Source organism: Crinia signifera, chromosome 4 (assembly GCF_055691185.1).
Source record: "Crinia signifera chromosome 4, ASM5569118v1, whole genome shotgun sequence".
In the NCBI taxonomy this organism is placed as follows: Eukaryota; Metazoa; Chordata; class Amphibia; order Anura; family Myobatrachidae; genus Crinia; species Crinia signifera.
In genome coordinates, this window is record NC_139220.1 from 23,246,240 (window position 1) to 23,272,486 (window position 26,247).

General features: G+C 44.2%; 1 protein-coding gene across 2 annotated transcripts in view; it reads left to right on the plus strand.

The window, feature by feature from the left end:
• Window positions 1–26,247, plus strand: part of GABRA1 (gamma-aminobutyric acid type A receptor subunit alpha1) — a 140,000-nt gene that overhangs the window by 24,726 nt on the left and 89,027 nt on the right. For both annotated transcript variants that reach the window (XM_083181408.1, XM_083181409.1), the window contains exon 3: window positions 24,625–24,734. In XM_083181408.1, coding sequence (XP_083037534.1) covers window positions 24,625–24,734 — 110 coding nt within the window. The remainder of the gene's footprint in view (window positions 1–24,624; window positions 24,735–26,247) is intronic.

Consider the following 26,247-nt stretch of genomic DNA (forward strand, 5'->3'; position numbering starts at 1 on the left):
TATATCAGATGTCCGCCCCCCACACGTGCGTCACGGCCGGATTACCATACGTACCCCCAGTGTTTTCATGGGAACGCCCATGAAACGCGGGGCGTACGCATATGGTGATGAGCCCAAACAGCCCTTCACGCCCCTCTCCACCCCCTGCTCGGATGGTTCCGTACGATCGTTTTCTGCACAGACCTCACTCTGTGTTCGCACATGCGCAGAAACGCCTCTGCACATGCGCAAACACCAAACATCGGCCGTCCGACCGCACATACAGCCATCCGAATCAATCAGAATAAGGGCCAGTATGAGGATACATTTGTGGCTATTTATTGTAGAAATTTACAGTATTTTTGATGGAAACTTAAAGGAGACCTAAAAATTCCAGTTGTTTTATTGTGTCCTAATAGATTGAATACACATTTGTTCGATTTTGCCAATTAGTGATTTAAAATAAAGGGCTTGAGTCGCATGTAATGGGGCCCATACACCTATGGTGTACCAGGACAATCCTCCCATCCCCTGACCGTCATGCCGGGTATACTGTATACAGTAAAACATGCCTAAAAATACCGATTGCCTGATCCCAGTGATATTTACATGCTTAATATACCCGATCCCCTGACATATTGGTGCCCGATGATAGGCGCATCCACGGTGGTGTGGGCAGATTGGGGATCAGAGGATCACCCCCAAAGGCAGTGGCGTAACTATAGCCCCGCAGCCCCCGTGGTGGCGGGGAGGTGCTGAGGGACTGTGGGCGCCAATCTGTGGGGCTATAGTTACTAGCCCTCCCACCCACCCAAGTAAACTTACAAAGCCCCCTTACCCCTCCGCATGCTGCCGCCACCGCCGCATTCAGGGTCCCGGCCGCAGCACAGATCTTGTCCAGGCTCCGTCTCCTCCTGCAGTTCACTTCTAATGAAAAATAACTATCAGAAAATGGCTGCCCCCTAACAGCAGACAGTTTTTGGGGATGCTAGAGGAGGCGTGGGCCTCCTCTAGCATCCTTAAAAACTGTCTGCTTTTAGGGGGCAGCCATTTTCTGATGGTAATTATAGAACTGCAGGAGGAGACGGAGCCGGGAGAAGATATGCGCTGCGGCCGGGACCCTGACTGCGGCGGCGGCATGCGGAGGGGTAAGGGGGTTTTTAATCTCACTTAGGAAGGTGGGTGGGAGGGCTAGGGGGAGGGGGGGCGGCGCTGCCGATATCGGTGGGGGGGCGCTAAAATTCTTGTTACGCCACTGCCCAAAGGTGTTTTGGCCTTTTGGCTTCATAGATGCTTCCAGTGATATATCTTTGCCAAAATATGCACAATGGAAAGTGGTATATATCTGCAGATGCTAAATGAGGTTGCAAATGGGTGCCGGCAACACAATGGTACAAAAGAAAATGTGTTTGTTGGGGTGTGTCATGCCTGGAATGCATCCTATCCAGGGAAGGCTCCAGTGGGGGGCTGCAGCACAGATTCAAATTCAAATAGGGGAGGCATATAAACTGCCACCAACTGCCATTCCAAACTGACTCACTGGCAGTAGAACTGTACTGCAGCTCCTCCTCTGGAGCCGCCACTGATCCTACTGATGGCGGCTGGTCTTGCTGAAAGACCGTTGTGCATGGTCTGTTCACCAAGATATGCTTGGGTAGTACGGGACTGAAGCATGAAGGGCCCCTTGGGGGAATGCAGTGGTTGGGGCCCATGTTTAGGGGTTTGGCCAGTCTCCAGAAGGGGTGTGGCCAGTTGCTTAATTGCTTTGCCTAACCATTAGAGAGTGCATTGCCTTGACCCCTTGATAAATACAGATGGAGCGCATCTCATTCAGCGCCAGCACTCGCCAGATCCCCTCCACTGGCGAGAACGCGCAAGCGTCTTACAAGGAGGCACGTCCCTCTCACTCGGCGGTGGGGAGCAGAATCCATGCCCATCTCCGCATCAGGGAGATGGGCATGGTTAGTGGGGGGGGGGGGGTGCGGGGGACTGCAAGCGGCAGTGAAGCGACGGGAGGCGGCAGATGGAACGGCATCTCGTGCACACGCTCCCACTTCCGTCTGATGGTGGGTCCTGGCGATTGGCAATAGAATCGCCAGGACCCAAAACAGTGAGAGTGTCTCCGTCTGTAGGTATATACCGTATATGTATATTGTATAATACTTGCACCTGAAACCTGATCCCTGAGGAAGGGGTGGGCCCCGGGGAGTGGGGCCCAGCTGAAGTTTCCCCATTGCGCCTGTGGGCCAGTCTGACCCTACGCTAAGTGTATAATTGCATTATATTGCAGAACATTTGCATTCTGATTGCAACGAGTCCCTGATTTTGCATTCCCATTGCATGTGACTCAGCCTAAAAGCTGTACGTTTGTTGTTGCAATTCCATCTGTTAACCTTTAAAACTAAAAACGAAAGCCAAGTTAATATTAAAAACCTTAGGTCTTTAAATAGGAATTGCCGTGTTGGTCATTTAGAAAATAATCAGCTTCGTTCGAATACTCTTTCAATTCTATACCCTAAATCTACTCCTTTATCTGCAGAATTTACCCCCAGGCCGGGCTTATTTCTTTTTTAGATCAAAAGAAATGCAGACTTGTATACGCAAATGTATTTTCTTTCACCATCTTTTCAGATGACAGATTTCTTGGCATTTCCTGCAGATAGTTTAATACGAAAAAATATATTTGAATCTTCTTTAGTCATCCGTGAGCTAAAGTTCTGCTGTTCTCCTAATAGGATAAGTAATTAGTTCATTGTGTAATTCTGTTGATCTACATACCGTAAATTTCAGGAACTTCACCCCAGCTTAACAGTAATCTCAGTGTATTAAATATATAATTTATAGCACTATAACACAAAAACTTCAGATGTATTACATTTGTATCCATTGAAACAAATGTTAGGGGTTTAACTAGAGATTTACTGTATAGGCCCCATAGCAATAGTTTGCAAGGGCCTTTGGGCATGCGGCCGCACAGGTGAAAAATCATTAGATGGATGCTGACAATCAAATTATTTTTTTCCTGTTCACAGATAAACGTCCGTCTAGAGCAGGGGTGGGCAAACCTGTCCTCAAAATCTACCAAAGGTGCATGTTTTCCAGGCAACCTGTGGATCTATAGTAGGAATGAATGCAGCAGGTTTGAAAATGTGACAGTTAGTATTGACTACAGCTGTGCACCAGCTAGGTGATCTGGAAAACATGGACCGTTGGTAGATCTCGAGGACCGGTTTGGCCACCCCTGGTCTAGACTGATTTTTATTGTGGCGGGAGGTTGCCGAATGCGGGGCGGGCGCTGATGTCATGTCATCTGCCCGTCCCAAGCAGGCATCAACCGGCCTGTGAGTGCAGAGGAACGCCCAGCGTTTTTATGGTAGTGTTGCCCTGCTACAGCCCCCTGCCCGCCCAGGACTCTTCCCCTCCTGGAGCGCACAGCTCGGTGAGTATGATCTTTGGGGGACAGGGCTGATGTCATTCCAGTATGAGCGGTCTGAATCGGCCTCTTTATGTAGCAACCAATGATGTAACTTACATAGAGAAGATGGGCCCCACTTCGCTCTGGGCCCAATAGCAGCTGCATTCCCTACATCTATGGTAGTTGCGCCCTTGTTTATAGGGTATCAGCTCGATAGGTCAACAGTGTCTTGGTATTCAGTCCATAAGTTTACACTATATGGTCAACATGCATAAGGGGTCATATACAAAATGTTGACAAAAGCAAAATGTTGACATGGGAGTTTTTGGCAATTTATTTTCTTTTTGATCTTTTTTTATACATTTCCATCTCCATGTGGACTCGGTGAAGTGTACCAAGCGTAGCAAAGCATGCTACGCCATGCTTGGGGACTCGGTACACTTATTTGGAATCCACAAACTAAAATCTACAAAGTGGCCCAAAAATAATCAAAAAACTTTCATGTGTCACCCATTCACATGTCAGATTTAGGGGGTTATTCTAGTCCATTCTTTCTGACAAAATCCTTCTTAGATGGGCAAAACCATGGGCCTTATTCTAGTTCACTCTTTCTGACAAAATCCTTCTTAGATGGACAAAACCATGTGCACTGCAGGGGGGCTGATGTAAAATGTGCAGAGAGAATTAGATTTGGGTGAGTTATTTTGTTTCTGTGCAGGGTAAATACTGGCTGCTTTATTTTTACACTGCAATATAGATCTCACTTTGAAGTAAAACCCCACCCAAATCTAATTCTCTCTGCACAAGTAACATCTGCCCCACCTGCAGTGCACATGGTTTTGTCCATCTAAGAAAGAATTTGTCAGAAAGAGTGAACTAGAATAACCCCCCATGTGCACTGCGGGTGGGGCAGATGTAACTTGTGCAGAGAGAATTAGATTTGGGTGGGGTTTTTCTTCAAAGTGAGATCTATATTGAAGTATAAAATCATGCAGTCAGTATTTTCCCTGCACAGAAACAAAATAACTCACTCAAATCTAATTCTCTCTGCACATGTTACATCTGCCCCCCTGCAGTGCACATGGTTTTGTCCATCTAAGAAGGATTTTGTCAGAAAGAATGAACTAGAATAAACCCCTTAGTTATCCGATAGATTGGTCAAAGGTGTCTAGGTCGATACAGTCAACAGGTCAACCGTTGTTGGTCAAGTGGCAATCGGTCAACACATTAAAAAGGCCAACACGGCTTAGGTCTACATTGACAAAAGATCAACACACACAAAAAGGTGGACATGTCAATAGTCGACACAGAAAAATGTCAACATAAGTTTTTCATGAATTTTTGTTTTTAAACAGACTTGTTCATACTTCATGATCCCAGTGGGCATTGAGGGAGAATATAATAATGTCCGAAGCTGCGAGCCATGGGAGGGGAGGCAGTACACTAATACAGTGTCCATGTCAACGTATGTCAACATAGACAGAGAAAAAACTTCTGAAAAACATTGTCAACCTTTTTCTGCTTTGACCATTTACATGTGGACCTTTTGCTTGGGTCAACTTTTGCCCATGTCGACCTAGATCCTGCCAACCTTTTTCACGTGTCGACCTATTGCTTGTCAACCAATAGAAACCGTTGACTTAATAATCCACACCCAAAAATTCTAAGGGGTAAATTTACTAAAAAGTTTTTAAAAGTGAAATATGTTTAACTATTATCCTCTAGAGCAGTGGTGTCAAACTCATGTCCCTCCAGATGTTGTAAAACTACACTTCCCAGCATGCTCTGCCACAGTTTTAGCAATCTATTCTATAAAATCTGTGGCAGGGCATGCTGGGAAGTGTAGTTTTACAACTGATGGAGGACCATGAGTTTGACACCACTGCTCTAGAAGGTGCTAGGTAAAAAAGTCGAATTTAATTGGTTGCTATGGGCAACATCTCTCACTTCTAAAAACTTACACTTTAGTTAATAGTTTTTTTCCATCGAAATTACTATTTTTAAAACAAAAGAAAAATCATTTCCCATTTGGACAATATGAGATAATTATCCGGAACTGCAGTAATGAGTCATAAACTGACGTACTGAAAAAAAAAATGTTCTACTAAGATCTAATAAAACAAAATATCCAACAGAATTACTAACATTTCTGGAAAATCTCATTTTTAAGTTTCTAGTAGCCTTTGGTATACTTTATGGTGAAAAGTATGTGATTATCCCTCTAATTAGATTGTTTGGCAATTATACCAAGAAACAGCAGTAGAGTATTGAAGAACTCAGTGATTTTCAGCATTGCGCTGTCATAAGGTGCAACCTTTTTTTTTATAGGTGCGGCATCCAATTTTTGCCCTGTCCTGGACCACAGTAATAGTTGTAATTGTGAATGAAATGGAGATGTCTAGGACCATCAACTAACCAGCTGATAAAGTAGTAGGCCACACATGCAATCACCGCAAAAAAAACTTGTGATGCTTTCCGCTAGCCTTTGCGATGATAGGACTTCCAGGTTCTGCACCTGGAGTCAGTGCAAGTCGCCGGAGGGCCCCAGGCTTGGGGGGTGGGGGGCGGGAGTGTTTCTGCGCGGCGCCGGTCGATCCGGGGGGCTGCTGCTGCCAGGACCACATACAGGATGCGGGTGTGCTGTGTGCGTGCACTGCAGGAGGACAGTGCATGCAGCCAGTGTGTGGTGTGCGGGTGTCACCCCAGCCTGTCACTCCAGGGTGTCACTCCACGGGGGGCGGGGGGATGGGCGATGTGGCGGTGGCCACGAAGTTGCCGCTCACCTCCATACCATCCACGGGGGACACCTGCTTCATCTTCCGCCCTCCAGTGCCCGGCGCCCTAGGCAAATGCCTAAAGCTGCCTAGTGGTGGTGCCGGCCCTGCCTGGAGTCCTATCTGTGCATGCATTGAGTGACGTGCTCCACCTTAAATTGGTCTAGTACATCATAAAGAAATACACTTAGTATCCTTACTTATCCCTTATCCAAAATGTATCCCTTATCCAAAATGCTCGGGACCAGAAACATTTTGGATAATGGATTATTCCGTATTTCAGAATATTTTATATATTTCAATGATGTATCTTGAGGTATTTTGCATTTATGTTGTACAAACACATCAAACACATGGAACACACACAAATATATTTGTTCACAAAAAGGTTTCAAAACATGAAACAAAGTTTGTGTCCTATCTCAGGTACTGAATTTGAATTGCAAGCATTAATTTTCGTGCACATATTTAGAGCCAGTTACATATCATGTCCTCAGTAATGCCAGTTACATATTATGTCCCCAGTAGTGCCAGTTACATATCATGTCCCCAGTAGTGCCAGTTACATATCATGTCCCCAGTAGTGCCAGTTACATATTATATCCCCAGTAGTGCCAGTTACATATCATGTACCCAGTAGTGCCAGTGACATATCATATCCTCAGTAGTGCCAGTTACATATCATGTCCCCAGTAGTGCCAGTTACATATCATGTACCCAGTAGTGCCAGTTACATATTATGTCCCCAGTAGTGCCAGTTACATATTATGTCCCCAGTAGTGCCAGTTACATATCATGCCCCCAGTACTGCCAGTTACATATCATGCCCCCAGTAGTGCCAGGTACATATCATGTCCCCAGTAGTGCCAGTGACATATCATATCCTCAGTAGTGCCAGTTACATATCATGTCCTCAGCAGTGCCAGTTACATATCATGACCGTAATAATGCCAGTTACTTATCATATCCTCAGCAGTGCCAGTTACATATCATGACCGTAATAATGCCAGTTACTTATCATGTCCTCAGTAGTGCCAGTTACATATCATGACCGTAGTAGTACTGTTACAGATATCCCCATTAGTGCTTTTAACAAAAAGAATAAAAACAATTTTCACTTTCTGGAATGTATGGTTTTCGGAATAATTTGGATAACAGATATTTTGATAAGGGATACTTAACCTGTCTACGCTTTATTAGATAACCCCCCCCACACACACACACACACACACACACACACACACACACACACAATTTGCCCTCAGAATGGCCTCAATTCTTGATAGAATGAATTCAACAAGGTTTTACTAATATTCCTCAGAGATTCTGGTCGATATTTTCATCAGCATCATGTAATTGCTGTAGATTTGTCAGTTGCACGGACATTCTATAAACCTCCGGTTCCCTCACATCCCAAAGGTGCTATGCTAGATGAGATCTAAAGCCCACATGAACATATATCACTTATTGTCATGTTTGGCAACCAACTTTTAGTGTTTTACATACCCATTAGAGGATGCATAGACTACGGCCATAAAGAGATGTAAGTGGTCAGCTATAATACTTAGGTAGTCATTTAAACAATACTCAATTGGTATCAAGGGTCTAATATGTCTTCAACCACATCATTACATTCCCATCCCCTGAATTGTTAACACAAGGCAGGATGTATCCATCAAAGCTGTTTGCACCACTTTGTGTTGATACCATGTGCTTGTAACAGCAGAGATCAAGGTTCCTCAGACAAGGTGGTCATTTTTCACTTTCCAATTGCCCTGTGCCCACTGTAGCTTCAGTTTCCTGTAGTTAGGTGACAGGTGTGGAACACAATGTGGTCTTCTGCTGCTGTAGCCCATCAACTTCATAGCTCATACCCCATTCACACCAGCTTAAATTCCCAAGTTGAGTCCGGGAACAACCCGGTACTACCTCTGGTGTGAAAGGTACCCGGGACAAATTACCGGGCTAATTTGCCGGCAATCCAACCCGTCTAGGTAGCAGGGTTATTCCCGGGTTTAACACGGGGACCTGGCTGGTGTGAAAGGTGTAGGGTATACTTACCCGGGTTGCCGTGTCCTCCGTGTCCCGTCCGACGGGAATTAATGCAGGCGGCGGGTTCAAATGACGGGACAGCCAGTGGATGATGATGACGCAGCTCTCCGGTGGCAGTGAGGACGCCGGAGAGCTGCGTCATCTTCATCCGCCGCCTGTCCTGTCATTTGCGCCACTGCCTGTGTGGATCCCTGGCCTGCACGGAGGACCAGCAACCGGGGTGAGTATTCTCCCCACCTCCTGTCCACCTCCGCTGCCATCCCGCCAACTGCCCGACGTCATCCCGCCGACTGCCCGCCTCCTCCCCACCTCCTGCCGGCCTCCTTCCCGCCCCCTTCACACACCAGAAAATGCAGGGACATTTCTGGTGTGAATGGGTCCAAACCCGGGAATGTCCCTGCTTGTCCCGGGAACTGAATTCCCGGGTTTGTCCCTGCATTTCTGGTGTGAAAGGGGTATCAGAGATGTGGACATGTTCTGAGAGTGATGTGGACATGTTCTGGGAGTGAAAAGGAGTGTTTTGGGAGTGTAAGCAGAACTAGGGGTCAGGTAACCCCCTAATTTGGAGTGTGGGTAAAACTGGAGTACCCAGAGTAAACTCATGCAAGCACAGGGAGAATATACAAATTCCACACAGTTGGAGGCCATGGTGGGAATCGAAACCCATGACCTCAGTGCTGTGAGGCAGTAATGCTAACCATGACATCGTTCGTGCTGCTCATATTTGTCATAAAAGTGCAGGATAAGGGATATTTTGATTTGTGTGTATAAACAAGGCAGTAAACAAAAAAAAACAAATAGCGGAAAACACAGACAATATTCCAATGTTACGTATATATAAATATATATATTTCGATTACGAAATACAGCACTGGCCATTTAGTGTCTTGGTGTCCAGGGATATACCCTTAAAACCATTCCATTAATAATTAAGTGTTGCTATATTTGTAATACATTTCCTGCACAGAGAGCCTTACATTTTTAAATGCTTTCGACTAGGATCAGAGCCCATTATTGTATTAAATCTTAATCTCTTATTAATCTAGGATTTTTTTTCAGATCATTGAAATTTTCACAGTGGTACAGAACATTTTAGAGTGTGCTGATTTTGAGGGCGTTGAATACCTATTCAATATCCTGTGTGATTAGGTGACGGAGGGTAAAGCTGCTTGAGGTAGGGGCAGCGTGGTGTGAGGCAGTTTGAGAGCCACAGCCTGAAGGTTATATGTTGGATGCAGCAGGGTTCCCAGTGGCACTGGAGTAGTGATTCTAAGCGTCAACATGTCGATTAAGGAAGGCGGTGATGCCAAATTCATCTCTGTGTAATACACCCAGATGTATAGAAGTTATTTTCATTAAACATTAAAGGTGGAGGAGCTCCAGATCAAAAAAATTTGGGTACCTTACTCTGTCAGGACCTTGAAACAACTATATAACAGCGAGGGCCTTAAATCCTTTCAACAATTAGTGGAGGAGTTTGCGATCCCCCGGACATATTTCTTTCGATATTTACAGATCAGACAGGCCCTGGAGGCACAGTTCCCCAGTACTCCCCCAGTATTCGGCGAGTCAGTAATTAAGAAAATAATAAAAAAAGGGGACAAAAGAAAGCTGGTCTCCAGGATATATAAAGGTTTGCGGAAGATAAAATATCAAGATCAGTTGGAAGGGTTGAGGGGGAAATGGGAGGCAGAGGTGGGGACTATTAGCGAGGAAGAATGGAGAGAAGCAATGCTAGCAATCCCGAGGGCCACTAATGGGATCCGGACACAACAAGTCCAATTGTTTATTTTTTACAGATCCTATATGACCCCAGTAAGGATGGTTAAATTTAAGGCGAGAGCATCAGATGTATGCCCTAAGTGCAAGATGAATCCTGGGACGTTTTTGCATCTCTTAAGGGAGAGCCACGTGGTTTATGCCTTCTGGCAAAAGGTTACAGACATAATAGAAAACACGGGCGTCCCAAGAGAGATCCTTACGGTCAAAGGGTGCATCTTGAACATTCTGGAGGAGAACGGTGGCACGAGATATAACAAACTGTATATCAACAGCATGTGTTCCCTGGCCAAAGTAATAGTGGCCAGACAATGGATGGACAGCAAGGCCCCAGATATCGGCAGCTGGCTGGCCTTAGTCAACTATACAGTAAGGCAGGAGAAACACCTGCATACAAAGTGCAATAATATGAACAAATATATACAGATATGGACCCCCTGGCTGACCTCCCCTTATTTCAGAGATAACGAACTATAATTGATATCAATACTAAACACTAAATATTATTATTTTTTGTTTGTTTGTTTGTTATTTGCACGAAAAACAAATGGCAAGAATAATCTCAATAGCAAAGGCCACAGTGTGGTTTAAAGAGGGCCGATGATAAATTGAGAAGGAAAGAAAAAAAAAAAAAAGAAAGGAAAGAGGAAGGGAGAAAAAAAAAAAAAACCTTATCCTTTTTGTAAATATATCACTAGGAATAAAGTAGAATCACAATGTAAATCACTAAATCTCATTTCACTATTTCAGGTGAGACTTGTTTCTTGTCCGCCTGTCTTCTTGTTTATTAGTAGATCACTATGACTGACCCCGTCAGAAGATAGTATTATTACGCGTATGACACAAATGATACAATATGAGAAATAAAGGGTAGAGGAGTCTAAGGACAGGGTGGAAGGTAATCTGTAACAAGGCTTAGTTGCTAAAAGTGGGGGCACAAAGGAGGGAAAGAGAACTACCGGAAAGGGCAGGGTTAGTAGAGGGATAACACCAAGGACGGAGAATAAGGAAAGGGTCGAAGTAAATGAGCAGTACAATGAATGAATGCAAGGGTGGTTGGTAAAGTGTCTATTTAGTGCAAACCGCAATACGGTAAAAAACAACATACTGAAGGACACAGAATGTAACCAACGCACTGGCTGATGTAATGTTTTCGAGTGAAATGTCTGTTGTTTTATGGTATGTATGTCAATTTGCAAAATTCAATAAAAATGAAGTAAAAAAAAAAAAAAATAAAGGCGGAGAAAGGATCACTTTAGGAACAGAGTGGTGGATCTTTATAGAAAGTCGATAAGCTTAAAACTTGGGGGTTATTCAGACCTGCTCGCAGAGCTGCGAATTAACAGGCCGGGCAATAATCGATAGACTGCTAATACGTACGGCCAGTAGTTCACAAGTTCTGCGATAAATTCCTGCTTTTTTGTTATTGTTGGCCATACACAAGTTGATTGAAAGGAAGCTGGCATTTGGGGGTGGTAACTGAACATTTTCTGGGAGTGTCAGGGAAAATGCCCAGGCGTTTGAGGGGAAGTCATGTGATGTCAGCTCTGGCCCCGATCCGACTGTTTCTATCGCAGTCGCCGGGTAAGTCCTGGGCTATGCACAGACTGCACACACTGGGAAAATCATTACATGGTGAGGGGCGTGGTCAGGTGTGTGAGGGGAAGTCATGTGACTTCAGCTCTGGCCCCGATCCGACTGTTTCTATCGCCTGGGCTGGGACCATCAGTGGGTGAAACCATTGCTGGTTCCCTCACCATAAAGGTTATTGATCAGTGGTAATATCAGTGGGGACCATCGATGGATAAGCCACTGATGGCAATCCCTACTCCATGGTGGCTACTCCTGTTTGTGCACTGGGGAACTTCTTAGATAGGTCACATGACCTTACAGCACGTCATGCCCCACTGAGTGAGGCAGATCTGACAGCTGCCTCACCTTGTGCTTTTAATTGAAATATTATTGGCCAGAGTGCATCCTCGCCTCCCAGCACAGTGGTTGAGCTCACAACAGCCTCATCTCTGGTATCTGACTGATTCCTTGTATTTCCAGCAGGTCTCTGCAAATTTGTTGAGTTTTGACTCTCAACATGATTAGACAAAAACAAGTATGATATTTATAAGTTGTAAATATCTTCTTTGTTTTATTCAAATAATTGTTGTTGCCAAAACCACAGAGTATTCTGGAATATGTCAGGTGCACAGAAGAGAACTGCCTTCTAAATCCACTCTTCGCAGGGCATCCACAGCTGCGAATGTAATCGCCATAGTCCTGGAAAACGGATTGCATTGCTGAAAAAGATAAGTATGCAGAAATTGTTACTGACAGATGGAGCGCCTCTCAGCCAGTGCTGGGAAACGCCAGATTCCTCTAGCTGGCGATCGCTGGCGGAGAAGCACTCCATCTGACGAGCAGGCCTCAGGGAGACGGGCAGGGTTAGGGGGGAGTGCCCGGGTGGGGGGTGGTGGCTATGAGCGAGAAGGGGGAGCGGCGGGGAGATGGCAGTGGGCTCCGTCAGAACGGGCCGCGCAAACGTCTCGTCCGGCGGATGGAGGCGCCTGGCGGTTGGCAATCTTATTGATCTGTAACTAAACTATAAATTGTATCGAACTGATTCAATATACATTATAGTGTAAAGTAACAATTCACTTTATGAATAATTCAATAAATAGTACAATGTAATTTTCTGTGTGCAGAGTAAATGCAAAATATGAATGTTAAACAAAATATACTGTACCAGGGCTGTATCAAAGGGGCTGTGACCAGTGGCCCTGAGAGAGGAGAGGGTACTAAATACCCAGGCTCTGGTCTCATGGAGTGCCCCAATAGCCTGGCAATAGGAACTGTAGCAGCTCTTCCCAACTCAGAACATGCTGCAGTGTGGCCAGGGTGGTGCTTAACCCTTTGAGTGCAAACTTTGCTGTGATAGATGTGCAAAGTATCCGCTAAAAAATTCCTAGCGTTGCTCACAGCGACTGTTCTTTTTATGGCGCAATGTTTAACTGGGATTGGTACGGAATCCCGGTGGTCAAAATCCTGACGCCGGAATCCCGACCGCCGAAATCCCGAGAAGGGGGGACTTGGATCGGCCCCTCTTGCATGCTCACTGCGCTCACCACGCAGCGGGCCCGGTGCCTCTCTAAGCTTGGCACACTAATTTATCCTTCCTCTATGGGTGTCATCGGCGGTCGGGATTCCGGTGTCGGGATTTTGACCTCCGGGATTCTAACTGCATCCCGTTTAACTAAACTTCTATAAAATTGACTTCAGATTGTTTGCCAGCAATAACTAAATGGGTTCATATTCCTCAACTTCGACCCTGGCATTATTAGCAAATATTTTGCACATCTCTCACAGCAACGTTGGCACTCAACGGGCGAAGTACTATTTTCTCTGTATTTCATTCTAAGGTGCATGGCCTGAAATTAGGCTACACCCCCTTTAAAAGTACCTGGGCCCAGCCAGGCTCTATACTGCCCTGGCTTCGACTAGAAGGGTGATTCTGGTTGACATGCTAAGCAGCGAAAAATCGATGCTTAGTGAGTCATTTAACACCGCCCGCCGGGCAAGTGAATAAACCCCCCCTCCCCCCCACTGCAGCCTGAACATCCCTGCTGCTTTGCGGCGTCCGGTCCGAGAACAGGGCGGGCGGCTGACAGCTGCCCATCTGCTTTTGCATGGGAACGTCTAGCGTTTTCCTGAGTGCAACCAGCGTTTTCATGGGTATGCCCAGGAAACAATGGGCATCGCCATGCAGACGCCCCCTGCTCCTCTCAATCCCCCCCCCTGCGCGAACGCCTTGGAGACTATGCAAGTCCGCAGAGCAGCAAACGAAAAAGCCCAAATGCGCATGTGCAGAGCGCAAACATCTGTCCCTGATGCGAATACGCTGGGGGGCCTAGGTCTGCAATCCAAGGCGGTTGGCATATTTTCTGCCCAAGTGGCACTTCTGGGTGCCAGGAGAGGGAACTGGGCGCATCCTTATATTGTCCTCAGTACCCAGCTTCCTCTTCTAGGCCTTCTTGTTCTGCATGATGGCTCCATGATGTCACTATAAGGTAGACGGTATGATAGACAAAACTTACTCTATTATACCGTATATGTTCTAGTTTCATAGTATTTTGCATTTACAATTATTCTAAAAGAATGGTTCCTTCTAAAACTAATAAAGATCTCCATTTGTAATATTGTTGTAGCTCAGAGCAATACGGCCCAGAAATCCATTATCGTTATTTTCACCTTAATTAAGAAAAAGAACATTAAGAGGATATTAAAGTACACGCAATGAACAGTCAAATGGCCAATTGGCTGTGAAATAAAGATATTTAAACTTTAGAAAAACTGTGATGCTTTTATTTTATTTCTCGCTTTATTCTCTCTTTAAACTAAAAGTAGGATTGATTATTTTGTTGTTGTGTGTATATGTGTATGTGTGTGTGTGTGTGTGTGTGTGTGTGTGTAGTTTCATTAAAGTTGCTTGGTTATATTAAATTAGAAGCAGTCTGATAAAGATATTCAGAACGTTGTGATTGTGACTAGACTTAAGCCCCATACACGTGGTGAGCGATGGACTTACACACGATTGCTCAGCAGTACCGCGATGTGCGTTGAGCGATCTGTCCTTCCTTTTTTGATCGCCGGGCTTTGCCTGTATACAATAAGCAAAGCGATCTAGCAGGAAAGTTAGTACAGGTCTGTGCGGGTCTGCGAGGGCGCTCGCACAGAAGGCCTGCACATGCCCATAACTAATTATGTGCATGCGTAGGCCCTAACCATCGGTCTCCCTTGCAAACACGCTGGGGACCGAGGGAATTATAATAAGGGTATTCAATCCTGGGTCACGACTTTCGGTCTGTCCCGACAGCCATGACCCTGGCCCATTTTCGTTTTGTTCGACCACAAATCTCCAGGCAGAACTCAATGTCCCACCTGTTGATCGGCACAAAGGGGGAGTGTCCGCATAAGCGGGTGGAGATTGTCGAGCAAAACGGGCTCGACAGCTTTTAAAGTCAGGCCTGTTCTGTCGATCTGCCTCTTCAATGCTGTCGAGCAAGACAGCATTGAATAGGCGCCCACCGCTATTTCCCCCATCGGAAATAGCGGCGAGAATTGAATTCTGTGTAATGTAATATTGATGTCCGTAGGTGCGACTAAGAGCCTTATGGGAGTCTAAACCAGTGGCAGGGCAGGGTTAGGGGGGAGTGCCGGGGGGATAGCGCGGATAGCGCGTTATTTCCAGGTCACTGCAGGGACCCTGCCAACGTAATACTCAGCGCCGCAGGGCCCGCTCCCCGCTGCACTCACAAGGAGGGGAGAGCTGGGGGGAGTAACAATGTCGCTCGCAGACCCCCAGTACCTCCCCGCCATCGCCGGGGGTTCCGCGCTATAGTTACGCCACAGGTCTAAACACATCCCATGCCTAGTCACAGCTACAATGAGCATGGTTTTATCTGTACATTAAAAAATATGGGGTGAAATTTAATAGGATGAGAGATTCAGAAAGCGAGAGACTTGGTAAGAAATTTCAAGGTTTTTTTTAAAGCGGCAATCATTACACTTCAAAATTAAACTGGTTTTGCAGTGTAAATGATTGCCGCTTTAAAAAAAAAAAAAAACTGGGGAATTTCTTACCAAATCTCTCACTTTCTGAATCTCTCATCCTATTAAATATCCCCCATGGTATTTTCTGTGTTGCGAAGACCATAGGCCGGTCAATACGCCGCCTATTCGGCAATCCGACACTGAATATAACTATATTAACACTTATACTCACCTCCTGTAATGGAAATAGTCCATCCTGGCAAGATGTCTGCAGGCTACACAAATAAATGTGATTGTTGTTGTTTTTATTATTTTTGCTGCAATGCTTTTCATAGCAGCACACAGATCTATGTGTAGGGGGTCAAGATCAGGGATAGTATAAAGAAAAGCTGCAACGGAAAGACATTTTTATAGGGAATATATTTTTAGTGAGCTTTGAGCATGAAAACAGAGAGTAGTACGAACAGGCATTTTAACATCTTGGGCCAAGGGGGTTACTCTTGTTGAGTGTTCGCTGGTCGGTGACCATCGAATGATGTGGGTGTTTCCCCACAGGCTGCAAATGGATGTTTATGGTTTTTTTTTTTTTTTTTTTAAGTGGCAATCAGTTACATAGCAAAATCAACATGTTTTTGCAGTGTAAATGATTGCCGCTTTAAAAAAAAAAATTTAAAACTCTCCCAAAATCTCTCACTTTCTGAAGCTTTCACCCTATTAAATGTGGGCCCTTTCTGTCCATTCATAAAAATGATTTCATTTTAGAATGATATTATAGTATTTTTAAAATACACTTGAATAAATTCTTAGGTCTTTGTTCTTCTAAACACATTACTATTGATTCTGTCCTCATTAGGATAACTTTTTAATTTTTAACATTTCAAAATTCAAGAGGAGCCCCATCTACTTCTATGTTGACTGAAATTATGCTGACAGCGTGATGCAGTCAATTTAGGTACAGTCAAAATACCAGAATGGTGTATTGCATCATCGTGGCCCAGCCACAGCTTCCACAAACCATAGCATTCCAGAGGGTGAGTGGTGCAACAGTGACGCATTTCGCCACAGTACATCTTCCCCCATAACACCCAGCCTATAGCTCCGTTGCATGCTCTCAGAGAGCAGTGGTGCAAGTAAGGGGTAATGAAGTGGTATGGCGTACCTTTAAGGAATATGTTGCCAGTACGCCATACCACCCCGCATCCCCTACTGTACACTGCCATATTCTTCTCCCACCCCTCCACTGAGAGGAGGAGGAACGAACAGAGCAGCACCACAGGCTTCCCCCACCCCTCCAGTGCCTCCACCACTGAGAGATGAGTAGGAGAGCAGAGTACATCGCCGTAGGCTTCCCCTGCCCCTCCAGAAACTCTCAATTACTTACCTGTCACAGCTAAGTGTGTGAGTCCCACACAGAGCTAATTATTCCTTGAGCTGAATTGTCCCATAGAACTAAAAAGAGGCACCTAGATCGAGTGTGGCGCACCACAGTGTGTGTGGCACATTGGGTTTTGCGCATGACAATGTGTGGCATAATGTAGCCCTCCCCTAGTTTCATGTGACCACACCTTTCAAGACATGTGGCCACACCCATCAGTACCACTTAGACAAAATCACTACTTGCACCACTGTCAGAGAGATAAGTACAGACAGAGCTGTTTTAAATCATCCTGACAGTGCGCCGTGTCTTCCCATCGCGGCGAATGGCCCGCCAAGACTGGAAGACTCGGTGTGCTGTTGGGATGAATGAAAAGGCTCTATCTGTATGCTCTAAACACATACAGAAAATAGTATGTTTAGATTCATGTTCAAATACACATATGCACTGTTATGTCAGCTTTCATATTGCTATTTAGTTCCATCGTCATTTTCAACACCATTGCAATATTGAGAGACGGGCTGATGGTAACTTTCCATGGCTATTTATTGGAACAGATTTATGGACAATCTTTTCTCAACTCTGGGTATTTCATAATATAAAGATTTAAAACTCTGATGGATTCCATTCAGAGCAGCCCGAGATTTCATTGCAAGTGATATATTATTACATTGTCATTTTCAGATCTCTCAGCTTAGAGAAAACAATATTTTTAATGAAAAAAAGAGGCCTGGGATTGCATGTACCTGTATGCTTTCAGCATTGAGATTTCTGCCACCTTACAATCCAATTGGAGACTCTGCAGTCATTAGGAGGTGCAGTCAATTTACCAACAGACAAAATATCGAGAATGATTGGCAGGCAGTCAAAATGCCGACACATTATAAATACAGGTTAAGTAACCCCTATCCAAATATCCGTTATTCAAATTATTCCGAAAACCATACATTCCTGAGACGGAAAAAAAAAATCTCTTTCTAAAAACCTACTGGGGACCTCTGTAACTGGCACTACTGAGGACATGATATGTAACTGGCACTACTGGGGATATAATATGTAACTGGCACTACTGGGGACATGATATGTAACTGGCACTAATGAGGACATGATATGTAACTGGCACTACTTGGGACATGATATGTGACTGGCACTACTGGGACATCTGTAACTGGCACTATTGGAGAAATCTGTAACAGCACTACTGAGGACATGATATGTAACTGGCACTATAGGTAGCATCTGTAACTGGCCCTACTGAGGACATGATATGTAACTGGCATTACTGAAGATATCTGTTACAGCACTACTGAGGACATGATATGTAACTGGCACTACTGATGACATGATATGTAACTGGTACTACAGGGGACATCTACATCTAGCACTACTAAGGACATGATATGTAACTGGCACTACAGGGGAACTCTGTAACCAGCACTACTGGGTACATGATATGTAACCGGCACTACTGGGGACATAATATGTAACCGGCACTACTGGGGACATGATATGTAACTGGCACTACGGAGGACATTATATGTAACTGGCACTACTGGGGACATGATCTGTAACTAGCACTTCTGAGGACAGGATAAGCAACTGTCACTACTGTGGATATCTGTAACTGGCACTACTAGGGACTTGATATGTAACTAGCACTACTGAGGACAGGATATGTAACTGGCACTACTGGAGACATCTGTAACTGGCACTACTGGGGACATGATATGTAACTGGCACTACTGGGGATATGTTAGGTAACTGGCATTACTGAGGACATGATATATAACTGGCACTACTGGGAACATGATATGTAACTGGCACTAAATATGTGCAAGACAATGATTGCTTGCCATTTAAATTCAGTACTTGAGATAGTACACAAACTGTTTCATGTTCTGAAACCTTGTTTTATGCACAAATAAAATATATTTGTGTGTATTCCATGTGTTTGATGTGTTTGTACAACATAAATGCAAGATCATTGAAATATAAAAAATTCTGAAATACGAAATAATCCATTCTCCAAAATTCTCCTGGTCCCGAGCATTTTGGATAACGGATACTCAACCTGTATCTGCTATTCCTTATGCGGACATGGTCAAAATGTTGACACTGTCAAAATGCCGGAATGTAAAATGAGTTGACATGCATTTTTTATGATTTTTTTTCTTTGAAACTGACTTGTTCTTACCTCACGTTCCAAGTGGCCAGAGAGTTAGACAATAATAGTGTGCACAAATCATGGCGGGCGCTGCGTGCCATGCGAGGGGACACCGTATACTTTATACGGTGTCCATGTCGCTCTATGTCGACATAGACACACAAAAAGTGGACTTTTTTTACATGTCCATGTTGATATTTAGACCGTGTCGGCATTTTGACCATGTTGCCACAATGAATGTTGGCATTTTGACCACCGGTATTTTGAATGTTGGGAAATCATTATACTGAATCCATCATTAATAATGTTCCCAATGTATGGCAGATTAATCAAAGCTTCGAGAGAGATACAGTGTGTAGAAAAATAAAGAACGGTACAATCAGCTTCTGTCAGTTTACAGGCTGTGGTATTTAAGTGACAGTTAAGAGTTGATTGGTTGGAACTTCATTTCTCTCCAGTATTTGAGGGTTAACTGTTTTATGTTAACTGTTCCCTTAAAGTTTAACCCTTTGAGTGCCAGCATCTCTGTGAGAGATGTGCAAAACATCCGCTAGAAATGCCCCAGCGTCACTAACATTTGTTATATAAATTCACATAAAGATGTTGCTTAAAAAAGATATTTCCTATAAAGGTAAACATTTAAGGTCATTATGATGAATAAAAAATGTTTGCTTGGTAATTTTTACACCTATTTTGGCAGATTTGTTATCGTACTTTAGCGTAGATTACTTTACGCTGCATGTGGATGTTGCATCATTGCCATCCACTTAGTATTCAAAAGATTTGCTAGACAGGAAGTCCCTAATAAAACAGGAAGCCTCTATCTCAGCCATTGCTCAGCATGTCTGCAGAGAGAGTAAAGACAATCTTCTGCAGCTCTCCAGAGTCCGGAGGGGATCGCACATATACCAGCTTACTCATAGCATGTCAATATTATAGGCACAGTTATTTTTTTATGTGATACAAATTCAAAGAGCAGTGATCAATTTATGCTGCTGGAGTGGCTTAGAGTTATGTTCAGTAAGTGACATATCAGTGAGGTTACATGTATTTTCAATGTATACACTCGTTTTTATAATTATACTAATTAACTCATTTATTTTTTTTCAAGATAAAGAGTGCTGAATCAATATGTGGTTTAATTCTGAAAATCAAATCATATGACCCAACTGTATATTCATATGATCAAAAAGAAGTGTGTTTTATTTGTATTATATGTTATTTTATTTAGCGTACGTAAAGATTTGTTCTTACTATAATTATAATTTAGTCAATTGATTTTTTTTTATGTTTTCTCTAATTACATTTTTTTTATTGGCTGCAAAGTGTGTTGTCAACATAAGCCCCGGCATCAAAATCAGCCCATACCCTGCACCCATTGTTTAAGCCAGGGGTGGGCAACCGGTGTGGCCAAACCGGTCCTCGAGATCTACCAACAGTCCACATTTTCCACATCACCTAACTGTAGTCAATACTAACTGTCACATTTTCCACATCACCTAGCTGCTGCACAGCTGCAGTCATTACTAACTGTCACATTTCCCAGATCACCCAGCTGCTGCACAGCTGAAGTCATTACTAACTGTCACATTTTCCACATCACCTAGCTGTAGTCAATACTAACTGTCACATTTTCCACATCACCTAGCTGCTGCACAGCTGTAGTCAATACTAACTGTCACATTTTCCACATCACCTAGCTGCTGCACAGCTGCAGTCATTACTAACTGTCACATTCCCCAGATCACCTAGCTGCTGCACAGCTGTAGTCATTACTAACTGTCACATTCCCCAGATCACCTAGCTGGTGCACAGCTGCAGTCAATACGAACTGTCACATTTTCCACATCACCTAGCTGCTGCACAGCTGCAGTCATTACTAACTGTCACATTTTCCACATCACCTAGCTGCTGCACAGCTGCAGTCATTACTAACTGTCACATTTTCCACATCACCTAGCTGCTGCACAGCTGTAGTCATTACTAACTGTCACATTTCCCACATCACCTAGCTGCTGCACAGCTGAAGTCAATACTAACTGTCACATTGTCCACATCACCTAGCTGCTGCACAGCTGTAGTCATTACTAACTGTCACATTCCCTAGATCACCTAGCTGGTGCACAGCTGCAGTCAATACTAACTGTCACATTTTCAAACATGCTGCATTTATTCCTACTATAGATCCACAGCTTGCCTGGAAAACATGACCGTTGGTAGATCTTGAGGACAGGTTTGGCCACCCCTGGTTTAAGCGTGCCAACATTGCTGTGAGCGATCCTCAAAATATCTGCTTAAAATGCCAGCGTCGCTCTTTTATTATTCAAATGCAGCCAAGTCACTTAAATGAAGTTTAGTTAAGTATTGCGCCTAAAAAATTAACAGTCGCTGTGAGCGGCGCTGGCATTTTTAGCAGATACTTTGAGAATCTCTCACAGCAACTTTGGCACTCCACTAAGGTGGATTTTACTGTTAAAATGACCAGAGGATCTTCTGAAACGCTGGCCATTCCCATGGGCGCGATTATCCGCACATGCGCAGAATTGCGGGTGCGCCTGTGCATACTCCAAACATCGGTCCCCGTGCAAACGAACGCCGACTGCGAACAGACCAGAATAGGGTCCTTTGTTTCATTCCTTTTATCCCAAAATCATCAACTGAACATTGTTATGCAGTACTGCAGATATACAGTATTACGGTTTTTATAATATATCTAACTGAGGACATTGGTCTGCTTGTACTTCATTAAAGAATCCATTGAGAGCCACTGCTGCTACCTACGGTATATATTCTATTGATGTCCTGCATGGACTTGGATGGTCATTATCTGCTTGGTGTGGGAGGGCCGGATCACACAGCCCTTTATACATATACAGTATGTAGGACCTAGATGATTCTTTCACCTTTACATCCCACACTGCTCTGTCCCCATTTTATCCATTGAATCTGGAGAATAAAGGAAAGGAAACGAGAGAGCTTTGCAACCTTGTAATACAGTACAAGGGTTGGTTTCTTTGTTGTGCGCTGTTTTTCACTAGTGACTATGTGACTTTGATTTCGCATCATACATTTTGTACATATCCCCCCCCCCAGCTTCAGAGTTCTACCACTGTTTGCATTGTTTACAATCTAAACCATTCCTACGTAATATTATCCCCAGTGCATACTGTACCTATCAACTGTCCTGCTTTCCGTGGGAATGTCCCGTTTTTTGTGGATGTTCCCACGTCCAGTCCAGGGCCAGCAGTATCGCAAGGTGGGGGGGCAGCTGGTAGTCCCCCGTGCCACCCACTGGGCAGCGGTGAATAGACACTGTGCGCATGCACACAGCATCTACTCCTCACAAAGCCTCTGGTCATGTCCCCACAGCGCCAAAATGGGGGCGTGGCCTTCAAATCGCACCACTCTTGCGAGGCCATGCCTCCATTTGCTGGGGGTGGGGTTTTTGGCTGCAAACCAGGGGCGTGACATCACGTGCGATTTGAAGGCTACGCCCCCTTACCGCTAGTTCACTCCCCAAAATTTCAGCAATGTTTTCAAAGTTGGGAGGTATGCCAGTGGACTGTTAGTCATAAGAAAAAAAAAAAAACTGTCCTACATAATAAAACATTATAATAAAGGTTTTAATATCTAAGCTGTGGTTGTGGTGGGAGGTATTATTTTATGTATCACTGATATACAATCCTATGTTTTAACAGGAGAAGATGTGAATATAGGTGAGAAATGGTTGTGACAAGCAACTTTGGCCTAATGGTCTGGTAGATAGAGGCTGCAATCAACAGCCTCGAAAGTGGGCTACACACGTAGAGATGTGCTGAGCATTGTGAGCGATGCTAGGTCAATCAGATCGCTCAGCAAGATCGCGCAGCATACAGCGATGTGTCAGCGCTTTGTGATGATCGATCTGTCAGGGCCAGTGTTCTTCGGTGACAACACTGGCCCTGACCAGCGATTACTAGATTTATCCAGCATGCAGGAGCGATGTACAGGCATTTTCCAAGCGATTTAGGAACAGATGCACTACATTTCAAAAGTAAAAATGGAGAGTGATAAAAAACAAACCAATCAGCTCCTACCTGACATTTTTCAAACCCAGTCTGTGACATGGCAGGTTGGAGCTGATTGGCTGGCTACTGTATTTATAACTCCTTATGTTATCACTTTTGAAGCTTAGTGCATCTGACCCTTAGTGAGGCCACTTAGAAAATGCCTCTAAATGGCCCCGTAAGTCTGAAATACAGACCAAAAACAGAGCATAATAGCTCTTACTTAAAATACATAGAGCTTCTTATGGCCTACCATACAATACAGAGAGCATCACAGTGACCACCATATAATACAGAGATTGTCACAGTAACAGCTAGATAATATAGATAGCATCACTGTGACCATCAGACAATGCAAAGAGCATTACCAGCCTTCATTTTGCCTGCATTACACACAGGGCAGCCATCAGAAATTGTGGGTCCCGGCCGGGACTGGACTAACCACCCACCTGTCTAGCCTGGAGAGACCTCTGATAGCTGCAGCATTGGCCACATTTCTCTAATTCTATATTGTTTTAAGGGAAAATTAAACTTTGTTTATGATAAATTTATACTTTATATCCGGTCGTGGGCCCCCTTCTGTTTGGGCCCAGGACTGGAGTCCCGACAGTCCCCCCTAATGGCTGCCCTGCTTACACCAATTCAGGATTGGAATTACTGAACCTCTGAGCTTGCAGGTGGTCTACCGTGATGTACCAAGCTCCTGTATATCCCAGCTGCTGACATTAAGGGAGTCATTATGGTTTATAGCAAGTTCGGCCCGTCCCAATGTTTAAGGGACCGCACATGGTCTATTATGTGCATGGATCAGGGCAGGCGGTGGGCGGACGCTCATGGGGACAGGGATCACTCATGGGGATGCCCAGCATTTTATGGGTGCCCCCATGTGTCTTCGTTACACATCCCCTCGGATGTTATTGAAGGGAATCGGCGGTGGGAGGGGGGGAGAGTATTTGGTGAGGCGGCGTCTCTCATGTGCTTGGTAAGCTGCGTTGTTTGCAGGTTACCGGCCAAACCAGATGCGGGACCAAATATCTGTGCGCTAGCAATGTCTTCAATTGGTATTGATCAGCGATCGAATAAAAAACTCTCAATTTGAATTATAGTGTTAAACCGCTTTATGTGGTGAAGTTCATGGACTGGAGTCATACTCTCAAAACGGGTTACTTGGTATTATTGCCCACACAATGTGTACTATTCCTAACATTAAACCTAAATGCGCCTTATGTGTGCTGGCAGTCACTTCCTTCCTGTGCGATCCATAGTATTAAGGATTGAGTGATAACGTTGATTAAAAATGGAAAGAGCTGAGTGAGTTAGGAGTCCATCTTTAGCAGTAATTGCTTTGGAACGACAATCTGCTTGAATAGAAGAGATTTTGTGTCCCTGAATCAGCATAAGCAAGGATAAGTAGATTTTAGAATTACTGATGGCAGGATTGTATTCAGCTCAATGCTTACTAATATATATATATTTTTTTCAATGTCCTGTAATTTCAGTTGTGGACAAAGCACACAGGATGAGATTAGAGACAATACCACAGTGTTCACAAGGATCCTTGACCGGCTGCTGGATGGCTATGATAATCGCTTAAGACCTGGACTGGGAGGTTGGTAATTATGATAAACTGTGCAATTGTCTTTAACCACCCACATGACAGATATTTATACACGGACATCCGCTTTCCTCAAATAGTCGTTCATAAATAGCTACGATACTAATTGGTCATGGTATCATTTTGATTTTTTTTTTTTTTTTGATGAGTCATAATTCATGCGTAAATTTAATTGCAAGCCATCACTTTTGTGCCTGATTAAGCAGGAAATTTAAAAGAGCAATAGCAAAATCAGCCATGTTTAACTCAAAGTAGAATAACATTGCCATTTTTAAATTCCCAGCTTAGACACATAGAGGACAGTGGCACACACAGGAGGGGTCCCTGAGTACCCAGAAACCCCCTTTTGACAGATCAGAGGAGGCAGCACTGTTTTGTGAAGCCTCACCTCTTTCTGCATTTTGCCATCAATCATGTTTATTTGATCAAGCTCCCTCTTGACTGACCCGTGAATCTAGTGTAATTTTACAGCAAAGGGTAGGGGTATAGTGATGGCCTATCCGCAACTTGGCTTCAGCTGCAAGTCGGGTGATAGTGAGTGTGTAGATGTGTATATATATATATGGGTTTATGTGAGTGTAAGCAGAGCGATACTGTTAAGTGAGAAAGATAGGTACTCCCCTCCGCTGGCTATCCCCCTCTGAATCCATGTACAGAGACCCTGTGACCCTCCCAAAATGGCCGCTGCCACCCAGAAGACAGACGATAGAGGTCCGTATCACCTCAGGCATCTTTCAGGGTGCCCAGAACGGTGGATACTGGTAGCAGATAACCCCCTGGGCAATGAGCATAAAATACCCCTTGGGAAATGAGCAGGTAATCCCCCATGGCAACAACCATGTAATACCCCTTGGCAATGAGCATGTAACCCTCCGATGGCAATGAGCATGTAGCCCATGGCATCGGGCAAGAAACCCTTGGCAAGAAGCATTTAGCTCCGGGCAACGAGCATTTAGGAAAGTGGCACTTATGTGGAATAAAATGTAATGGGCATTAGCATGTGTGGTATAATGTGTAATGGGCATTACGGTGTGTCGGCTATTGTTCAATGGGCATCATGGAGTGTGACATAATATGTAATGGGCATTGTGCTGTGGGGTATAATGTGTAATGTGCATTACAATGTGTGGCATAATGTGTAATGGCCATCACGGTGTGTGACATAATGTGTAATTCGTACATGAAAAGGTCAACTTGAGTTTTCACATTTGACACCTGAGCAATTTGGGCCCCATCTACTGTACCACATTGCCTTGCATGGCTCAGTCTGCTCCTCATGCTTCAGGTCAGGTGCTTTGCTGCACTACCACTGGGCTTGGTAACCGTCACAATTCCTAATCGGAGTCCACATGTATATACTGTATGAAAAAGTCCAAAAATGAAAAACAAATTTGAAAAATGTATTTCAAGCGTTACATGTGTCGACCATTGTCATGTTGACTGATTTGTTGACCTTTTGACCATGTTGGCCATATGTATGTTGATCATATGGTGTTGACTGTCAACC